General features: G+C 42.1%; 1 protein-coding gene across 1 annotated transcript in view; it reads left to right on the forward strand.

The window, feature by feature from the left end:
- ATP10A (ATPase phospholipid transporting 10A (putative)) overlaps positions 1 to 19,387 on the forward strand; it is a 163,463-nt gene that overhangs the window by 38,052 nt on the left and 106,024 nt on the right. Inside the window, exon 2 of the mRNA XM_075852595.1 lies at positions 13,546 to 13,750. Within this exon, the coding sequence (XP_075708710.1) occupies positions 13,546 to 13,750 (205 nt within the window). The remainder of the gene's footprint in view (positions 1 to 13,545; positions 13,751 to 19,387) is intronic.

The raw sequence follows: 19,387 nt of genomic DNA on the forward strand, positions 1-19,387 counted from the left end.
TTACGGACGCTGCCGTGTGAACCTACCCATAGGGTAAGTTCACACGCAAACGTAAAATATGTCTGAAATTACGGAGCGGTTTTCATGGACTCCATTGGAAAACAGCTCCTGAATTTCAGACGTAATTGCTCGTACTCGCGTTTTTCGCGGCGTCCATTACGGATGTAATTGGAGCTGTTTTTCAATGGTCCATGAAAAACGGCTCCAATTACATCCCAAGAAGTGACATGCACTTCTTTGAGGCGGCCGTCTTTTTACGTAAAAAAAAAAAAAAAAAAGGCCGTCTGCACAGAACACCGTAAGACCCATTGAATTCAATGGACAGATGTATGGAGACGTTTTTTCGGCCGTAATTCCAGGCGAAAACGCCTGAATTACGTCCGTAAATAGGGCGTGTGAACATACCCTTAGAGCGGATTCAGACGAACGTGATTTTCGTCCGTGCAGCCCGCGTGGTATTCACGCGGGTCGCACAGACCTATACAAGTCTTTGGGGCAGTGCGGACAGTCTGTGAGTTTTGCGTAGCGTGAGTCCGCTGCGTAAAACTCACGACATGTTCTATATTTAGGCGTTTTTCGCGCATCACGCACCCATTGAAGTCAATGGGTGCGTGAAAATCACGCGCACCCCACGGATCCCTTCCGTGGGACGCACGTTATTTGCGCAACAATAGTAAAAGAATGAATGTAAACAGAAAAGTACCACATGCAAACATCCAAACGGAGTGTCCTAAAGATGGTGGCTGTGCGAAAAGCACGCAGCAGCGCATCCATTTGAACAGGACACACGGAGCTGTCACGCTGCTGCCACACGCGCAAAACGCTCACATTCGTCTGAATCCGCCCTTAGAGCAGGAGTTCACTATGGTTGGTGGTTGCACTCCCGCTCATGATTGCGGGGGGGAAAGTTTCTCCCTCTTACAATGTCAACGACTTAATAGTACAGTGCTGGAACTTACTCCCCCCAGCTCCATACTGTTACGGCGCTACGCTCCAACAGGTCGATTATAGTACATTTTATTCCTTTTGGCCACTACCACAAGACATTTTGTAAAGAGAAGGTGAACCTGTGAGGTCTAGGAGATCCAGACAAGCTGTTTTTCCCATATGGGCTTGTGTAAGTACTGACTTTTTACCTGGCTAATTTCATAAACTGCAATACTATCAGGCGTGGGTCTTTCCCCCTTTTTTTTGTATTTCCGCTTAATTTTCAGCTCACTCAACTGAATGCCTGGGTAAAATATAATGGTACAGGGATATTACTATTTATAATATTTTAATTCGACTGTTTTAGGGCTTGACACTCGAGAGAGACAAATGGTAAAAACAATATCGCTAGTGCATATACGTAAAACCCATAGTCTACTTCGCTAACCCCTTAAAGAGGCTCTGTCACCAGATTTTGCAACCCCTATCTGCTATTGCAGCAGATAGGCGCTGCAATGTAGATTACAGTAACGTTTTTATTTTTAAAAAACGAGCATTTTTGGCCAAGTTATGACCATTTTTGTAGTTATGCAAATGAGGCTTGCAAAAGTCCAAGTGGGTGTGTTTAAAAGTAAAAGTCCAAGTGGGCGTGTATTATGTGCGTACATCGGGGCGTTTTTAATACTTTTACTAGCTGGGCGTTCTGATGAGAAGTATCATCCACTTCTCTTCAGAACGCCCAGCTTCTGGCAGTGCAGACACACAGCCGTGTTCTCGAGAGATCACGCTGTGTCGTCACTCACAGGTCCTGCATCGTGTCAGACGAGCGAGGACACCGGCACCAGAGGCTTCAGTTGATTCTGCAGCAGCATCAACGTTAGCAGGTAAGTCAGCTACTTACCTGCAAACGCTGATGCTGCTGCAGAATCAACTGTAGCCTCTGGTGCCGGTGTCCTCGCTCGTCTGACACGATGCAGGACCTGTGAGTGACGACACAGCGTGATCTCTCGAGAACACGGCTGTGTCTGCACTGCCAGAAGCTGGGCGTTCTGAAGAGAAGTGGATGATACTTCTCATCAGAACGCCCAGCTAGTAAAAGTATTAAAAACGCCCCGATGTACGCACATAATACACGCCCACTTGGACTTTTGCAAGCCTCATTTGCATAACTACAAAAATGGTCATAACTTGGCCAAAAATGCTCGTTTTTTAAAAATAAAAACGTTACTGTAATCTACATTGCAGCGCCGATCTGCTGCAATAGCAGATAGGGGTTGCAAAATCTGGTGACAGAGCCTCTTTAAGGCGGGATTCACACGACCGGGTCGGGTCCGAGCCCGAGTGCCGGCCGGTAAAATCGGCCATTCTGCCCGGCCGGTTTGCATAAAGTTATGCATCCGTGCCGGGCCGGGCAGATCCGGACAGTGACATCAGCGGCAGCTCCTGAAGGGGAATCCCCATGTGTTCGGGGATTCCGCTTCAGGAGTTTCCCCTGATGTCACTGCCCAGATATGGACAGAGACATCAAGCGCTCTGTCCAGGAGCGGAATCCCCGAACACACGGGGATTCCGCTCCTTCAAGGAGCTAAAGTGCGGCTAGCACATAGCAGAGCGGGGAGATACCTCCCCGCTCTGCTATAGTGGCGTCGCTGCAGTAGTAGCAGCCGCAGCAGCTGCTGCTACTAGCGGCGCCATCTAAGGTGTCGCCGAGCCAGGGTGCTTTTAACAAGCAGGGGAAGGGAGCCAGCGCAGCGCTCCCTCCACCTGCTGTACACCCCGGCCCTGCAACACAGTGTGCAGCGATGCCATTCGTCAGAATGGCATCAACTCCTCCTCCTCACATGCACTCTGCGCTGTGAGGAGGAGGAGATAGAGCGCAAGCGCCGGGAAACCCGGCCATCACTCGGAACACATTCCGGTGATGGCCGTGTAATACCCGGCCCCATAGACTTCTATGGGAGCCGGGCGGCCGGGTGTCCGGGCAAAGATAGAGCATGTCCTATTTTTTGACGGCCGGATTTTCCGGCCGTCAAAAAATCGGTCGTGTGAATAGCCCCATTAGGGGTCTATCATTCCTAATGCAGCCGGGTGCCGGCCGATTTATGAACGGCCGGCACCCGGACGGGAAACCCTGCCGTGTGAATGAGGCCTAAGGATGCAGCCCAATCTTGGCCTTAAAGGGAACCTGTCACCAGCATTTCACCCCTCGCTGGCTGCTGCTGTAAAAAGTTAATTGCCGTTATCCCCTCTCCTCCGACTATAAATAACGGTCTCCAAACATTTTTGCGCCTTTTATGGTAATAATCCAGCAGTCTCATTCGTTCCTCTTCTTATGCCCACCCAGTGCCGAAAACTGGCCCACCCTGAACGCTGCCACTCAAAAGTAAGGAGGCGGGGTTGACTCGGAAATGCTTGAGGAATGAAGATCTGACTCTTTTCAAACGAAGATATGCCTTTTATGCTCATTTGCATACGGTGTGGGAACTCTAAAAAACTGAATACTAAACGTACATAGCCGACTTAGAAGATAATTATAGGTTATATAGAAATTATTTTTCACCCACTTCCACCAGGTATTGCTGGTTTAATAGGTTAAATGCTGGTGACCGGTTCCCTTTAAAGAGGCTCTGTCACCACATTATAAGTGCCCTAGCTCCTACATAATGAGATCGGCGCTGTAATGTAGGTGACAGTAATGCTTTTTATTTTGAAAAACAATAAATTTTCACCAAGTTATCACCTATTTTAGATTTATGCTAATGACTTTCTTAATGCCCAACTGGGCGTGTTTTTACTTTTGACCAAGTGGGTGTTGTGGAGAGAAGTGTATGACGCTGACCAATCAGCGTCATATACTTCTCTCCAGTCATGTAATCAGCACAGCGTGTGCTATGTCACTTACTCACACATTAACGTTACTGAAGTGTCTTTAGAGTAAATAGACATCGCTTCCAGCCAGGACGCGATGTCTATTAAACACTCCCGACACTTTGGTAACGTTAATGTGGGTCACTTACTCGAGATCACGCTTGCTGTCATTTGTCAAAAAGAAGCCTCATGCCCTATCTGCGGGCGTTTACGCGTCTGACCTCCCATTGACATCAATGAGAGGCAGAGAAAGCGTATTTTGTGTAGTTTTTGCCTGTGGCACTCAATGACCGCGAGCGGAAAACGTGGCAAACGTTGTGCAGGCAGATCAAAATCTTCCTCAAAATTCCAAACGGAATTTTGAGGCAGAATCTTCTGCCTGCAAAAAACTCAGTGTGAACAGGGCCTAAAAGTGACCCCATTTTGGAAACTTAGACCCCTTGAGGATTTCACTGTAGTTTTCATGGGGTGCATGCGACTTTTTGATCCGTTTTTTTTTTCTATTTTTTTTAAGAGGCGTGGTGACAAAAAAAAAACAGCAATCCTACTATCGTGTTTTTTTTTTTTTATTCCTTTTTTTGTTTTTTTTACAGACTTCACCATGCACTATAAATGCCATATATTTACATTATTCTGCAGGGCGGTACGATTACGGCGATACCATATGTTTATAGTTTTTTTTGTTTTGTTTTGTTCTTTTATGGCGTTTGCACAATAAAATAGTTTTTATAAAAAAATCATTTACTTTTTGTGTTGTCATATTCTAAGAGCCATAACTTATTTTATTTTTCCATCAAGAAAGCTGTGCGAGGGCTTTTTTTTTTTGCGTAATGAACTGTTTCGATCAGTACCATTTTTGGATACATGCGGCTTTTTGATCACTGTTTATTAAATTTTTTGCAAGGTGAAGTGACAAAGAAAATTGTGATTCTGGTTTATTTTCTTCTATGGCGTTCACCGCGCCGGTTAAATAACTAAATACTTTTATAATTCAGGCCGTTACAGACGCAGCGATACCAATTATGTATAGTTTATTATTAACCCCTTCCCCCTGCATTCTGGGCCCTAATGACCATGCCATTTTTTTACGTTATTCTATCGTCGCATTCGAAGAGCTATAACATATTTTTATTTTTGCGTTGACATAGCTGTATAAGGTCTTGCTTTTTGCGGGAGAAGTTGTACTTTTTAATAGCACCATTTTGGGGTAAATATAATTTATTCATTAACGTTTGTTAACATTTTTTTGGGGTGGGATAGAAGAAAACCTGACATTTTGCCACTCTTTTTGCGTCCTAAATCTACGTTGTTTACCGTGTGGTATAAATAACACTAACTTTATTCAACGGGTTGTTACGATTGCAAAGATACCAAATTTGTATAGATTTATGTTTTACTACTTACACAGTAAAAACACTTTTTTTTTCCAAATTATTTGTTTTTGTGTCTCCATATTTGAAGAGCCATAACTTATTTTTTTTTTTTATTGTTCCGCCGATGCAGTTGTATGCAGGCTTTTTATTTTTTTGCGGGAAGACTTGTAGTTTTTATTGGTACCATTTTGGAGTAGATGCTACTTTTTTAAAGAGGCTCTGTCACCACATTATAAGTGGCCTATGTTGTACATAATATGATCGGCGCTGTAATGTAGATTACAGCAGTGTTTTTTTAATTTAGAAAAACGATCATTTTTGACTGAGTTATGACCTATATTCGCTTTATGCTAATGACTTTCTCAATGGACAACTGGGCGTGTTTTACTATATGACCAAGTGGGCGTTGTACAGAGGAGTGTATGACGCTGACCAATCGGCGTCATACACTTCTCCCCATTCATTTACACTGCAGATAGCCATATAGCTATATCGCTATTTGCAGTCACATAAACACACTATAACGCTACTCATGTGTCATGACAATGAATATACATTACCTCCAGCCAGGACGTGATGTGTATTCAGAATCCAGACACTTCTGTAGCATCTGTGTGATTTACAGCACAGCGAGATCTCGCTGTGAATGACTGTTTACAGTGTAATCTCGCGAGACTACGCCTGCTGTGTTGTAAATCACAGAGACGCTACAGAAGTGGTCAGGAGAATGAATACACGTCACGTCTTGGCTGGAGGTAATGTATATTCATTGTCATGACACATGAGTAGCGTTATAGTGTGTTTATGTGACTGCAAATAGCGATATAGATATATCGCTATCTGCAGTGTAAATGAATGGACCACTTGGCCATATAGTAAAACACGCCCAGTTGTCCATTGAGAAACTCATTAGCATAAAGCTAATCTAGGTCATAACTCCGTCAAAAATGATCGTTTTTCTAAATAAAAAACATTGCTGTGATCTACAGTACAGCGCCGATCACATCATGTACAATATAGGCCACTTATAATGTGGTGACAGAGCCTCTTTAAGTATAATGTAACCATGCACAGGAGCACCTGAGCGAGAGACCACTGTACTCTAATGTTTATATGCTCAATCACGCATGTAAGATGTCTGAGTAATAATAGTGGTACAAAGCAGCATGTCAAGCAATCTTAACCCCTCCCCCCTGCTGGCATTCTGGGCCCTAATGTCCAAGCCATTTTTTAGATTTTTCCATTGTCACATTCGAAGAGCTGTAACTTTTTTATTTTTGCGTCGGCATAGCTGTATAAGGTCTTGTTTTTTGCGGGACGACTTGCAGTTTTTATTGGTACCATTTGAGAGTAGATGCGACTTTTTGATCAGTTTTTATCACATTTTTTTTAAGTCAGGATTAACAGAAAACAGCAATTTTTCCATTGTTTTTTATTTTATTTTTTACGGCGTTCACAGTGCGGGATAAATAATGTAATAGCTTTATAGTCGGGGTCGTTACGGACGCGGCGATACCAAATATGTGTAACTTTTTTGCTTTAGTGTAGTTTTTTTAATAGTAAAGCATTTTGTAAGGGGAAAAGCTGGGTTTTTCATTTTTTTTTTTTCACTTTTTTTTTTTAATTAACTTTATTAAACTTTTTTTACTTTTTTACTAGTCCCACTAGGGGACTTCCCTATCCTCCGATCGCTATTATAATACACTGCAATACTTTTGTATTGCAGTGTATTACTGCCTGTCCGTTTAAAACGGACAGGCATCTGCTAGGTCATGCCTGCGGCATGATCTAGCAGGCATTCGCTGCAGGCAGACCTGGGGGTCTTTATTAGACCCCCGGCTGCCATAGAAGACACAGACACTCGGCGATTTTATCGCCGGGTGTCAGTGAGATGAGAGGGAGCTCCCTCCCTCTCTCCAAAACCATTCAGATGCGGTGCTCGCTATTGTGCACCGCATCTGAAGGGTTAAACAGGTGAGATCGATACTAATATCGATCTCACCCGGCAGAGCAGGGACGCCCCCAGCCCTCAGCTGCCTCTGGCAGCTGAGAGCAGGGAGATTTCACGGCTCCCTGCTCTGTTTACTTTATTCTACAGCAGCGACGTAGTTTGGCGGCGCTCTAGAATAAAGCCCACTAATGACCGCCGTAAAAAGACGTATCGGCGGTAATTAAGGGGTTAAAGAAGGGAAAAGTGAGGTTTAAAGGTGCCCATAGCCATTAGATGACCGTTCATTTCAGTGGGATTGGCCGACTATGACTGTTACCTGATGGCAGACAGTTGATTTCAATATGCCCGAACCTTTGTTCCCGCAAGATTTCTACCATGCATCCCCATACTCTGGAACTCTCTACCCCAGCATATCAAACTCTCTCCTACCCTTCAAACTTTTAAAAGCAACCTAAATACCTAACTCTTCAGAAAAACTTAAAGGCTGGATTCACACGACCATGTTACGTCCGTAAAGGACGGAACGTATTTCGGCCGTAAGTCCCGGACCGAACACACTGCAGGGAGCCGGGCTCCTAGCATCATAGTTATGTACGACGCTAGGAGCTCCTGCCTCGCTGCAGAACAACTGTCCCGTACTGTAATCATGTTTTCAGTACGGGACAGTAGTTCCACGGAGAGGCAGGAACTCCTAGCATCGTACATAACTATGATAGGAGCCCGGCTCCCTGCAGTGTGTTCGGACCGGGACTTGCGGCCGAAATACGTTCCGTCCTTTACGGATGTAACATGGTCATGTGAACCCAGCCAAACCCTGCAAAAACACTATCTCCACTAAACAACTGTATAAGCAGCGGGGTATTCCGGTTGTGAAGAGTTTCTACCTATTCACTGGATAAGTGAATACTGGGAGATCGCTGTGTATCAAATAGCTGGGATCTCTAACGATCACTAGAACAGGGTCCCGTTACCCCCGTATGAATGGAGTGGCAGTCAAGCATGAGCAAGGCCGCTCCATTCACCTTCTATAGAAAGTGATTAGGACTTTACAACCGGAATACCCCTTTAAGAAGCAGCAAACTGATGCAGCTGTTTATCACCCAATACATTGTTCTAGCCTGTACTCTATTGTGACTCACAGCAAGATATATACTTATGTTTTGGGAGGGAGCAGTAGCTGAAGGCTAAATTTATTGTTAAACAACACGTATCTCTAGCCATGCTAGATAAGCCTATGTTTGTTAATCTTTCCGCCTATTGTTAGGTAATATTTATTAACTATATACAAATTTCTGTCACAATAGTGTAAAAATAAAAAAAATGCTCTCCTTTTTTCTGGTTGTATGGTGTCTCAACCTCCTTAGTGGCGCTCTCATAATTATGTGGCACACAGGTCTCCTCCATGGATCCCTGAGAATGTATTTATATGGATGAGAAATTGAGCACATGAGCAATCCGCCCTACTTTAGCATCAGCTGGAGTAGTCTAAAGCATACCTCCACTTGTTGTATTTTCTAAACAGCAACCACTGCAAGACCAATGAATGGCCAGCTGTGTATGTAAATATATATATAATTATTTACTGATGCAAAGTACACGCCCCAATATATGATACGAATGCCCTATGGTAGATCTTCTGTCCAATCAGAGATATTCGCATGTATTCCCTTCTGTATGGGGATGAAGACCAGTGACCACTGCAATGAATACAACACCGTGGCCCAGTTATCCATGAGTTAATTGTGTAATAGAATCTGACACCTAGACAAAACCTATTTAAATAAAAGCGTCTAATAACACTGACCCATACAATAGCGCCCACTTAATGTTAGATACACCTGTAAAACCACTCGCACCCACATGTGGACACGTGAAGCCTGAAGCTTTTTGTCATATATCCGTTCCTGCTTGGATAAGGTGTGACATGCTCTGTTTTGGTATTTTAAAGAAGAAAATAGGAAAATATTTATGTACTGACACAAAAATTGTGCAGCTGCAATATGTCATGAATATTCCAGTTAGAAATTCAAAGAGTTGTCCAGTTTAGAAAACCCATATTCATATATCCTGTTGGGGAATTCTGAGTTAATAGAATTCGGTTTCTGATTTTAGGATCCTCATCCCAAGGCCAGAGGGAAGAGTGGTTATATAAAACAATCTGGATGTCCTGTCCTGCGTTACACAGGCAAGCCATTGATCTGAATGGGCACTGTGTAATGCTTAGTTTCTCCAGTGGTGGCGCTGCAGGGAAGTTAAACGCTTACTAACCGGTTCTCCCACAGATTACAACTGATTGCTGGGGAACCCAACGGGATACTTTGTGATCAGCTTATTGTTGTGGTACCTTTCTAGCAAGTAAAGATTGTTCAAAGTGGACAACCCCTTTTAAAGGGAACCGGTCACCAGCATTTCACCTATTAAACCAGCAATACCTGGTGGTAGTGGGTGAAAAATAATTTCTACATAACCTATAATTATCTTCTAAGTCTGCTCTGTAGCTTTAGTATTCAGTTTTTAGTGTTCCTGCACTGTTTGCTTATTAGCAGAAAAAGAGTCATGTCTTCGTTTAAAAAGGGTCAAATCTTCATTCCTCAAGTCTTTCCGAGTTTGGCCGGCCTCCCTACTTTTGATTGACAGCTCCACGCCTTCCTCCAGCACACACAATCCCGCGCTTGTGCACTGATGTCCTGTGTGCGTACAACGGGACACCGGATTATTACGATAAAAGGCGGGAAATGTTTTCAGACCATTATTTACATTCGGAGAAGGAGTTTAAGAGAAGGGATAACGGCAATGAACTTTTTATAGCAGAGACCAGTGTGGGATAAGTAAAGTTCAATAGGTGAAATGCTGGTGACTGGTTCCCTTTAAAGTACATTTTTACAACTTTTATATATGGTGCTATATTAAAATAAAAATAAAAAAACTAAATGGATTAGTCTTCTTTATCCTTCTTTATCATCATCATCATAGGTCGATTTAATGACCATTAGTTAGTCACTCTTCTTTTGCATAAACTGCAATCTTCTATCTACCCATTGTCAAAATGTGGTAAGTTGACATTAAAGGATGTGTGATCCTTCTGCACTTAATTCTAATTTTTATTTAAATAAAACAATGTATTATGTGATTTTAAGCAAGTTTTTAAAAAAAAAAAAAAATTTTAATTAAAAAAAATTCTACTTTTTGAGATACAGCTTCTATGTATCCTGTATACATAGAACTGGTATCTTGCTGTCAAAGCCAAATACTTCAGAGACATGCAGGACCAGATTTCAGCCGAGCCATCAGTACTGCTGATCTAACGGATTAGACTTTGGTGGAAAGTTACAACTTCTATGTATACAGGATACATAGAAGCTATATCTCAAAGTAAAACATTTATTTTTTTCTTTTTAAATAGTTTTAAAAAAAAAACTTGCTTTAAAATCACAATTTTTTTTTTCCTTTTTTTTGTTTTAGAAAATTTGTATTGAGTGCAAAGGTTTACATATTCTTTTAATGGCCTTTGTTCCATCGGGTTTACTTTTTATATAATTTTTCTTTTTTATGACTAGCAGGCTCGGCTGTTCTACTAAGTAAGAAAAAAAGAATCATGGAAATCTGACTTTCTGGCTCTGTCACCAGTTTATCAATTCCATATCTCCTTAGGCCTCATGCACACGACCGTAGCCATGTGCACGGCCGTGATTTTCGGGTCGGCCGGCTGCGGACTGTCAACCGCGAGCCGCCCGCAAATTGCGGGACATGCACATGGCCGCAGCCATTATTTTCAATGAGCCCGGACCGCAGAAGACGGCTGTAATAAGACAGGTCCGTTCTTTCTGCGGTGCGGGCTCCCGGACCATGCACAGACCGTAAAAACTACGGTCGTGTGCATGGTCCCATAGAAATGAATGGGGCCGCAATTCTCCCGTGGATTTTCGGGGGAATTGCAGCCGCAAAGGCACGTTCGTGTGCATGAGGCCTTACTAATCTAATAGGCGCTTTTGTTTTTATAACTACAGTGTGATTTTGTTTTAAAAAAACGTTTATTTGTAGTTCTGAGCATTCTTCTAAATATACTAATGTGGCTCTAGAAGCCAAATTGGAGGTGACTCTTTCTTTTCACTCTGAGTGGTGTAATGTTTTCTGTATGACGCTGTCCAATCAGCGTACAGCTTCTCTCTTCTGCCCCAGCAACACAGTGAGCTTGTAGTATACAGCTTCCATTCCCGACTGTGTATTCAACTGGCGATATCTCCGGTTGTGTCACATTTAGAACTGCTGGTGGCATATGAAAGATTAGAATCTCATCTTTCATATGCCACCGGTGTTCTAGGTGGTCCACAGCCTGAGATATGGCTGTTTGAAGTGGTCCCCCTTCCCACGAGTCTGTCTCTCACACTGTGTGAAGCAGCTTCATTCTGATAGGACAGCGTCCTCAAGAGGGCCTAAAAGGCTTCCGCTATCATTGGCAAGATGGCGCCGGCTCAGCTTCCGGCTCAGAAGCTGCGCCGGCATCCTCAGCAGTGGGTGTCCGCTGTAGGTTACAGCGGACACCCCGCTGTAACGGCAGGAACCGCAGCCAGCTATTAACCCCTTAGATGCAGTGATCGCTGCATCTTAGTGGTTTGTAGCAAATAAGCAGCCCTGCCATGCGATGGCAGGGCTGCCGACTGCTACTAAGGCAAGAGGAGGCCTAACAATGACCTCCTGTCTGCAATTACGGAAGCCGAATAGGCCCCTGCCCAGAGTCAGAGCCTGATCGGCTTGCTGTCCGTGAACAACTGACCGTTCTAATACATTGCACTACGTAGGTAGTGCAATGTATTAGAACATCAATCAAACAGTTGGACCTTCAAGTTCCCTAGTGGGACTAAAAAAAAGTGTAAATAAAGTAAAAATAAAAGTTGTAAAAAAATACAAATACTGCCAGAACTGCTGTTTATAAAAACTATAGCTTGTCTCGCAAAAAAACAAGCCCTCATACAGCTCTGTTGACTAAAAAAATAAAACGTTATGGCTCTTACAACTTGGCATCAGAAAAAAGTACAATACTAAAGTAACTGTATTGTGTAAAAAGTTGTTAAACATAAAAAAGTGCTATTAATTTGGAATCGCCGGAATAAATATCTATTATTAAAAATTACAAATATCTATGCACTTTTTACGGGGCGTCTTTTTACGCTCCGTTATTTGAAAATGAGGCGTAAAATAACGCCCCATCGTAACAGAACGCTGTATTTGCCATTAAAATAAATGGGCAGATGTTTGGAGGCGTTCAGCCCCCGCATTTTTAGCCATTTTTCGGGACGTTTACGGCCCGAAAAATGCCTGTAACTAACCCGTGCCAACATACCTTTACCCATAGTTTAGATAAATGAGGAGCAGTTTAACATGTATTTGTTGCCCATAGCAACCAATCAGAGATCAGCTTTAAGTTGTCCTAAGCAGTTGGACTGTTTAGACCCTTTTTAAAGGCTATGTAATTCTTTTTAAAGTGATTTTTATATTTTATTTTAAATAAAAATATCAGTGTGTTGGGTGCAACTTTCAAAGTAGTTACTTTTTGAGATACATCTGCTCTGCATTCTCTATATGGAGCAGCTGTATCGTTCGCAAAGACCTGAATCAGTCAGTCCCGCGGACCTGATGGGTTCAGTGTCAGCAGGTCCTGTGTTTCTCACACGCAGGATCCACCTGTAATCTATCACATCTAAGTTATGAACAGGTGGATCCTGCATATCAGAGACACAGAGAATCCGCTTTTACTGAACCCCTCAGTCCCGCGGACCACGCAGGATTTGGCAAACTATACAGCTGTTCTGTATAGAGAATACAGAGCAGCTGTATCTCAAAAATAAATTTTGAAAGTGGCACCCAACACGCTGACCTTTTTATATAAAAGGAAAAAAAAATCACTTTCAAAGGTTTTCATAGCCTTGAAAGAGGCTCTGTCACCACATTATAAGTGCCGTATCTCCTACATAAGGAGATTGGCGCTATAATGTAGGTGACGGCAGTGCTTTTTATTTAAAAAACTTTCTATTTTTACCACTTTATTAGCGATTTTTAGATTTATGCTAATGAGTTGCTTAATGCCCAAGTGGGCGTATTTTTACTGTGGTCAGTGTCATACGCTCCCTTGTACAACACCCACTTGGTCTAAAGTAAAAATACGCCCACTTGGGCATTAAGAAACTCATTAGCATAAATCTAAAAATGCTTTTTAATCATTTTTTATATGGACACCGTACTTCAGCGAAAATACTTCTAGGTTGCATCAGTTAAATTGTGTAGGGATGTGTATGGCTTGTTTATAAGATATATATATATCCTTTCGGTGAATGTTGTGAGTGATTTGTGGTTATCTTTGAATTGTATATGTTTCTAATAAGCATCTAAGACTTTAAAGACCTTTCCTCTGTATATTTGCTTCCTTAGGAATGAGAGAAAATATGTGGAAAGATTCTGGAAAGAAGTGCAAGTTGGTGACTTTATACAGCTGCGCTGCAATGAGATCATCCCTGCTGACGTACTGCTGCTCTCATCCAGTGATCCAGATGGGCTCTGTCACATAGAAACTGCTAATCTGGATGGGGAAACCAACCTGAAGCAAAGACAAGTATTAAAGCATTTTTCTGAGCTGGTAACAAAACCTCTTTAATTCTTCCTAGTGTAATAAAAAAACCACAAAAAAGGCCATACTCACTAGGTAGGTGGGTGAGTGAAAACCCGTTCCCATCAGGACGCAGACGGGTCAAAGAATGCTGCAGAAGGAGTGTGCATTAAATAGTGATAGCCCCTCCCACTAGTCTTGAGGGGAGTGGCGGACTAAGTGCTCAAAGGTGTGCGATAAATGTGTGTCAGTGTAGTGCTAGGGTGTGAATGGATGGTAAAAAATAAATATGTATGTATGAAAGTGTCAGAACTGTGTAATAATGTAATAAAAATAAATAAAATAAATGTGATGAATAGGGGTCAGTGCTGTGAATAGTACATGGGGTGTCAGTACTATGTGTAATACGTGGATATTTCTTACTACGTATACTACACTTTTTTTCAGGACGCAGCCGGGTCTTATATGCTGGGAGGGCATGATGTGCTGGCGTTTGGTTTGGAATGCAGAGCAGCCCGCTTTAGCTAACACTAGCGGCGTTACAAATAGGCTGTTATTCGGCAAGATACGCCATGCCTGACGACCAGCACATTATCCCTCCACGTATTACACATAGTACTGACACCCCATGTACTATTTACAGCACTGACCCCTATTCATCACATTTATTTATTTATTTATTTATTTTTATTACATTATTACACAGTTCTGACACTTTCATACATACATATTTATTTTTTACCATCCATTCACACCCTAGCACTACACTGACACACATTTATCGCACACCTTTGAGCACTTAGTCCGCCACTCCCCTCAAGACTAGTGGGAGGGGCTATCACTATTTAATGCACACTCCTTCTGCAGCATTCTTTGACCCGTCTGCGTCCTGATGGGAACGGGTTTTCACCCACCCACCCACCTACCTAGTGAGTATGGCCTTTTTTGTGGTTTTGATATTTATGTCCCATTTTTTCTGTTTGTGCTAGTGTAATAAAAGCCTGGCCATTTGTAGGGCGATCGTCATCCGCTTTGTTCATAAACCTATGTGTGCCAAATGATTATATTATGTCCAATATAATCCTGTAACTTCACTTTATCATTCAGTCTTTGTCTCATGTGATGTTTTGCGTATATTGATACAAATTACAGATTTATTTATGTATTTTCTTCTAAATTATTTTAAGTAGTTTTCCATGTGAATCTATTTGATTCAATTCTAGAGAAAAGAGCTATGCATCAGTCACTACTGACTTGTGAAGAGCATGACTGCCCCTAGCAGTGTACTCATAGGTACATAACTCACATTGCTAAAGAAATGGCATGCATATACTGGAATCAAGTGACCGGGAGTGCAGCTCTAAAACAATCTACCAACAAATTGACAAGTTGGATCATTATCTATTAAAGGGATTGTACAGTATTAGAAAAGCATGGCTACTTCTTTTCAAAAAACAGTGCCACACATGTTCACACTGCTGTCTCATGAACTGCTTCACATAAAAAGGGGCAAAGTCCAGCTTTTCTCCCCACTAGTAATCCGATGTTCCGGCTGGTGGAAGCTGTCTAGGCATACGTTTCCCCGCTTAGATGCTGGTCACTTTCTTATAAAGCGGCTTTCTATTTTGGCACATAGTGGGGGCCCCCTTCACGCTGTATGTCAGACAATCCAGATTAGATTCCTTCCAGTGTAGTACAGAAGCGCCGGAGGAAAACTCATGCTGCTATCATGAATGTCATCAGTTGTGTACGACTCAAGTATAAAACTACTGTGCGGACACAACTTATATGTGAACCCAGCCTAACACATTATTTCTAAACGTACCTTTACACAGTATCGCCGTCATCTATGGTGGGCGGAATGTTTTTATTTGGCAACAATATATGTCTAGCATACTTTAGCAGCTGTGATTTAGCTTTCTAGTTGTCTCTAACCCACCATTACTATCCATTATTATATTGGTTGATTTGTGTGCATTTTCCTTCACTGTTCCATTTATTTATCCATAAATATTGATATTGGACCTTTTCAGTGCAATATAGTGAAGTAGTAAGTAATTAGAAATGGAAACTGCAGGGCTGTGGAACCCAGTAGCCTGCTGAGTTTTGGGAGTAGCCATTGAAGTCTGCTTTGTTACGCGAAACCTAATCGGACTGTGCACAGCAGGTGTCCGTAACTGGTAACAATAGCACGAGAGCACGTTTCAGGAACTTCACATTGTGATTAAAGCTCCCTTCAATATGATAACTTTTTAAGTACGTGCATTGTTAACAATTACTTGAAAATAACAGAAAATAATATAGTATTAAAATTTTATAAGAACATGCTACAAAGTACCGAACCATCAAACATACACATATTACTAATGGCACAGCAATTTTTACCTACAGCTAAGGCTGTGTTTTACACCACGTGACCTCCCTATGTAAGATCTCTATATGTATATGTGTGTATATATAGATAGATAGAGATATATATGATATAGATAGAGAGAAGAAAAAAGGGGAATATAACTGTATACTTCGTGACGGATTATTTAAACCTTTTGGCCGGAGTTTCCGCTGCGGTAAGCAGCGTAGAAATAATAATAAATGCCCATACTTACCTAGGCCGTTGTCATGGAGATGCGTCCCTCCTTTGCTGTCCGGTTACCCTGGATGATTCTACAGCCTGTGTGAACACTGCAGCCTGTGATTGGTTGCAGCGGTCACATGGGATGAAACGTCATCCCAGGAGGCCAGACTGGAGGAAGAAGCAGGAAGTTCTGGGTAAGTATGATTTTTTTTTTTTTTCATATTTGCAACAGAATAGCTGTGATTCCGGCGCAACACTTGACTTTCTGTTGCAGGTTTTGCATCCCCGCTGAATTCAATGTTGAAAACCTGAAACAGAAAAGCAGCAAAAACGCAGCATAAAGTTTAAAATTGGTCTTACCTGTAATTTTCCTTTCCTTGAGTCCGAAGGCAGCACCGAAGGGTAAATGGCCTCTGAGGCTTTAGCCCTATGACAAGCCAACCTAGTATAAATAAATAATTCACAATCACAAGCTACCAATCAGTAGGCACCTGACTGATTAAAAGGGACCATACATCAAACACACATTGTGAACAAAACATAGCTCGAACCTTGATGCAAAAATGTTTATTGGGAGGGATATAGTGCTGCCTTCGGACTCCAGGAAAGGAAAATTGCAGGTAAGACACATTTTACCATTCCTTTTCGTCCTACGGCAGCATCGAAGCGATATGCATAGCAACACAAGGAGAAATAAGGAGGGAGTTATGGCCAAACAGCTGATTTAATCACCCCAGTGTTTAAGGCTGAGTTTTGAGAGGACTGGATGCCTGTAATGGTGAGCAAAAATGTGCAGGGAGATGACCACGAGGCTGCATTACAAATATCTAGCAGAGGTACCGCTGCTCATTCTGCCCATGAGGCTGACACTGCTCTTGTTGAGTGTGCGCTCAACCCAGAAGGAGGTTCCAGACCCTTCTGAATATAGGAGTGGAGGATTACCGACTTAATCCATCTTGCTAAAGAATCTTTAGCTTCTTTATTTCCTCTTCTAGGGCCTTGAAATTGTAGGAACAAATTTTCTGTAATGCTCAAACTCTCATTGGTAAATAAATTGACCGCTCTTTTCACATCCAAGTATTGTAACTTAGATTGAGGATCTGCTACTTGATCAGAGGAAAAAACTGGAAGAAAAATCTCTTAATATTTTCAGTGGTTGCAACCTTGGGTAAAAATGCAGGCAACATATGGATAAACACTGCTAGTGGAAGAAAACTAAGGTAAGGTTCTTTGGCAAGATAGTGCTTGAAGTTCACCAAGCCTCTTCGCGGAAGTAATTGCCACCAGGAAGAGTACTTTCCATGATAAAAATGTTATGTCTGCTTCTTCTAAGGGTTCAAATGGCTGTTCGGTTAAACAATCAAGAACTAATAGTAAGTCCCACATAGGTATAGGATTTCTGACGACTGGTCTCAGATTCTTTAGAGCCTTAAAAAAAAATTCTTACTAAAGGATGTGATAAACTTTCCTTGAGAGATTGCATTGATCGCTGAAAAATTGACTTTTAAGGTATTTACTTTGAGTCCTAGCTGGAAACCATCCTGAAGAAATTGTAGAACTTGCGGTAAATCAGGGCCTGATATGTCCTTTTCTGCGCAGCAGGAGGTAAATTTATTCCCCACCCTCTTATAGACTGTCGTGGATGGCTTTCTAGCTGCCATGAGTATTGACTACAGCTGTGGAAAAACCTGACTGAGTCCGGATTGTGTTCTCAAAATCAATGCCGTCAACTGAAGTTTGTAGATGTTGGTGTAGAAACCCTCTCTGACGTAGTAGATCTCTCTGGTCTGGAAGCCTCCAATATTCTCCCCTCGAAAGCCTCAATAGTTCTGGAAACCACACACTTCGGGGCCAAATGGGGGGAGATGCTGATGGCTGATCTTTACTCCGTTTTGCCAGATCTCTCTGGATCAAGGGGACTGGAGGAAACCGAAAAACAAACTTGTTTTTCCATGAAATTGAAAACGCGTCTGTTGCGAATGGGTAGTCTGTTTTTGACACAGCAAAATTTGTTCAGTTTGCGATTCTGACGAGATGACGTCAAATCTATTTCTGGTGTCCCCCATATGCTGCTGATCTTCTGAAAGATTACAGGATTCAGCTCCCACTCTCCAGGTTTTGTCAACTGTCTTCCTCAATGTTTATCACATCCTTTATGTGGACCGCTCTTAGATCCATCAAATTCTCTTGGGCCCAGCGCATTGTTTTCTTGAATTCTGCAGACCGTAATGCATTTATGGTACTCCCTTGTTTGTTGAGATAATAGATAGTGGAAATGTCTGAATGGATGCTTACTACCTTGTTCCTAACAATGGACTTGAATCTTACTGCTTTTATCTCTTTGAAATTGGAGGATCGAGAATGGTCCTGATTGGGCCATAGACCTTGAACCCAATTCTTTGAAAGATGGGCTTTACCCAACCCACTGAAGATGCGTCTGTCGTCACAGTCACTTGACTTAGAAGGAGATTTTTTCCGCAGGATAAATTCTGTGCCAGAGTGCACCAACTCTAGATTCTTTTGGATTTCTGTCCCATGCTTAAAGAATCTCTGCTTGTAGATCACGAAAATGAGCCTTCGCCCAAGGAACAGCATCTATTGTAGCCGTAAACCTAGAATTTTCATTGCTGATCTTATAGTAATGACTGGATTTCTCTGAGATGAGTAATCTCTTGATGAATCTTTTCCACAGGAAGAATGAATTTTATTTGTATAGAGTCTATTATGAATCTCAGGAACTTCTTCCTGGTAGTTGGATTTAGATCTGATTTTTATTTTTTCTGTTTTATAATGAATCCGTGTCTTTCCAGCAATTGGATTGTCAGAAAAAGATGATGCCGAGGACCTTCTATTGTAGATGCCTTTACTAGCCAGTCATCGAGAGATGGGACAATAAATATTCCTTGAGAACGTAGTGCTGCTGCCAGAACTACTACTGTCTTTGTAAAGATTTGAGGTGCTGGTGAAAGCCTGAAGTGCAATTCTTTGAATTGCAGATGTAGTATGGAACAGCCAGATGGAGAAATCTTCTGAATGCATGGTGAATGGGGACATGAATGTAAGCATCCCTCTGGGTATGTTCACGCGGCCTA

This window comes from Rhinoderma darwinii, chromosome 2, assembly GCF_050947455.1.
Source record: "Rhinoderma darwinii isolate aRhiDar2 chromosome 2, aRhiDar2.hap1, whole genome shotgun sequence".
In the NCBI taxonomy this organism is placed as follows: Eukaryota; Metazoa; Chordata; class Amphibia; order Anura; family Rhinodermatidae; genus Rhinoderma; species Rhinoderma darwinii.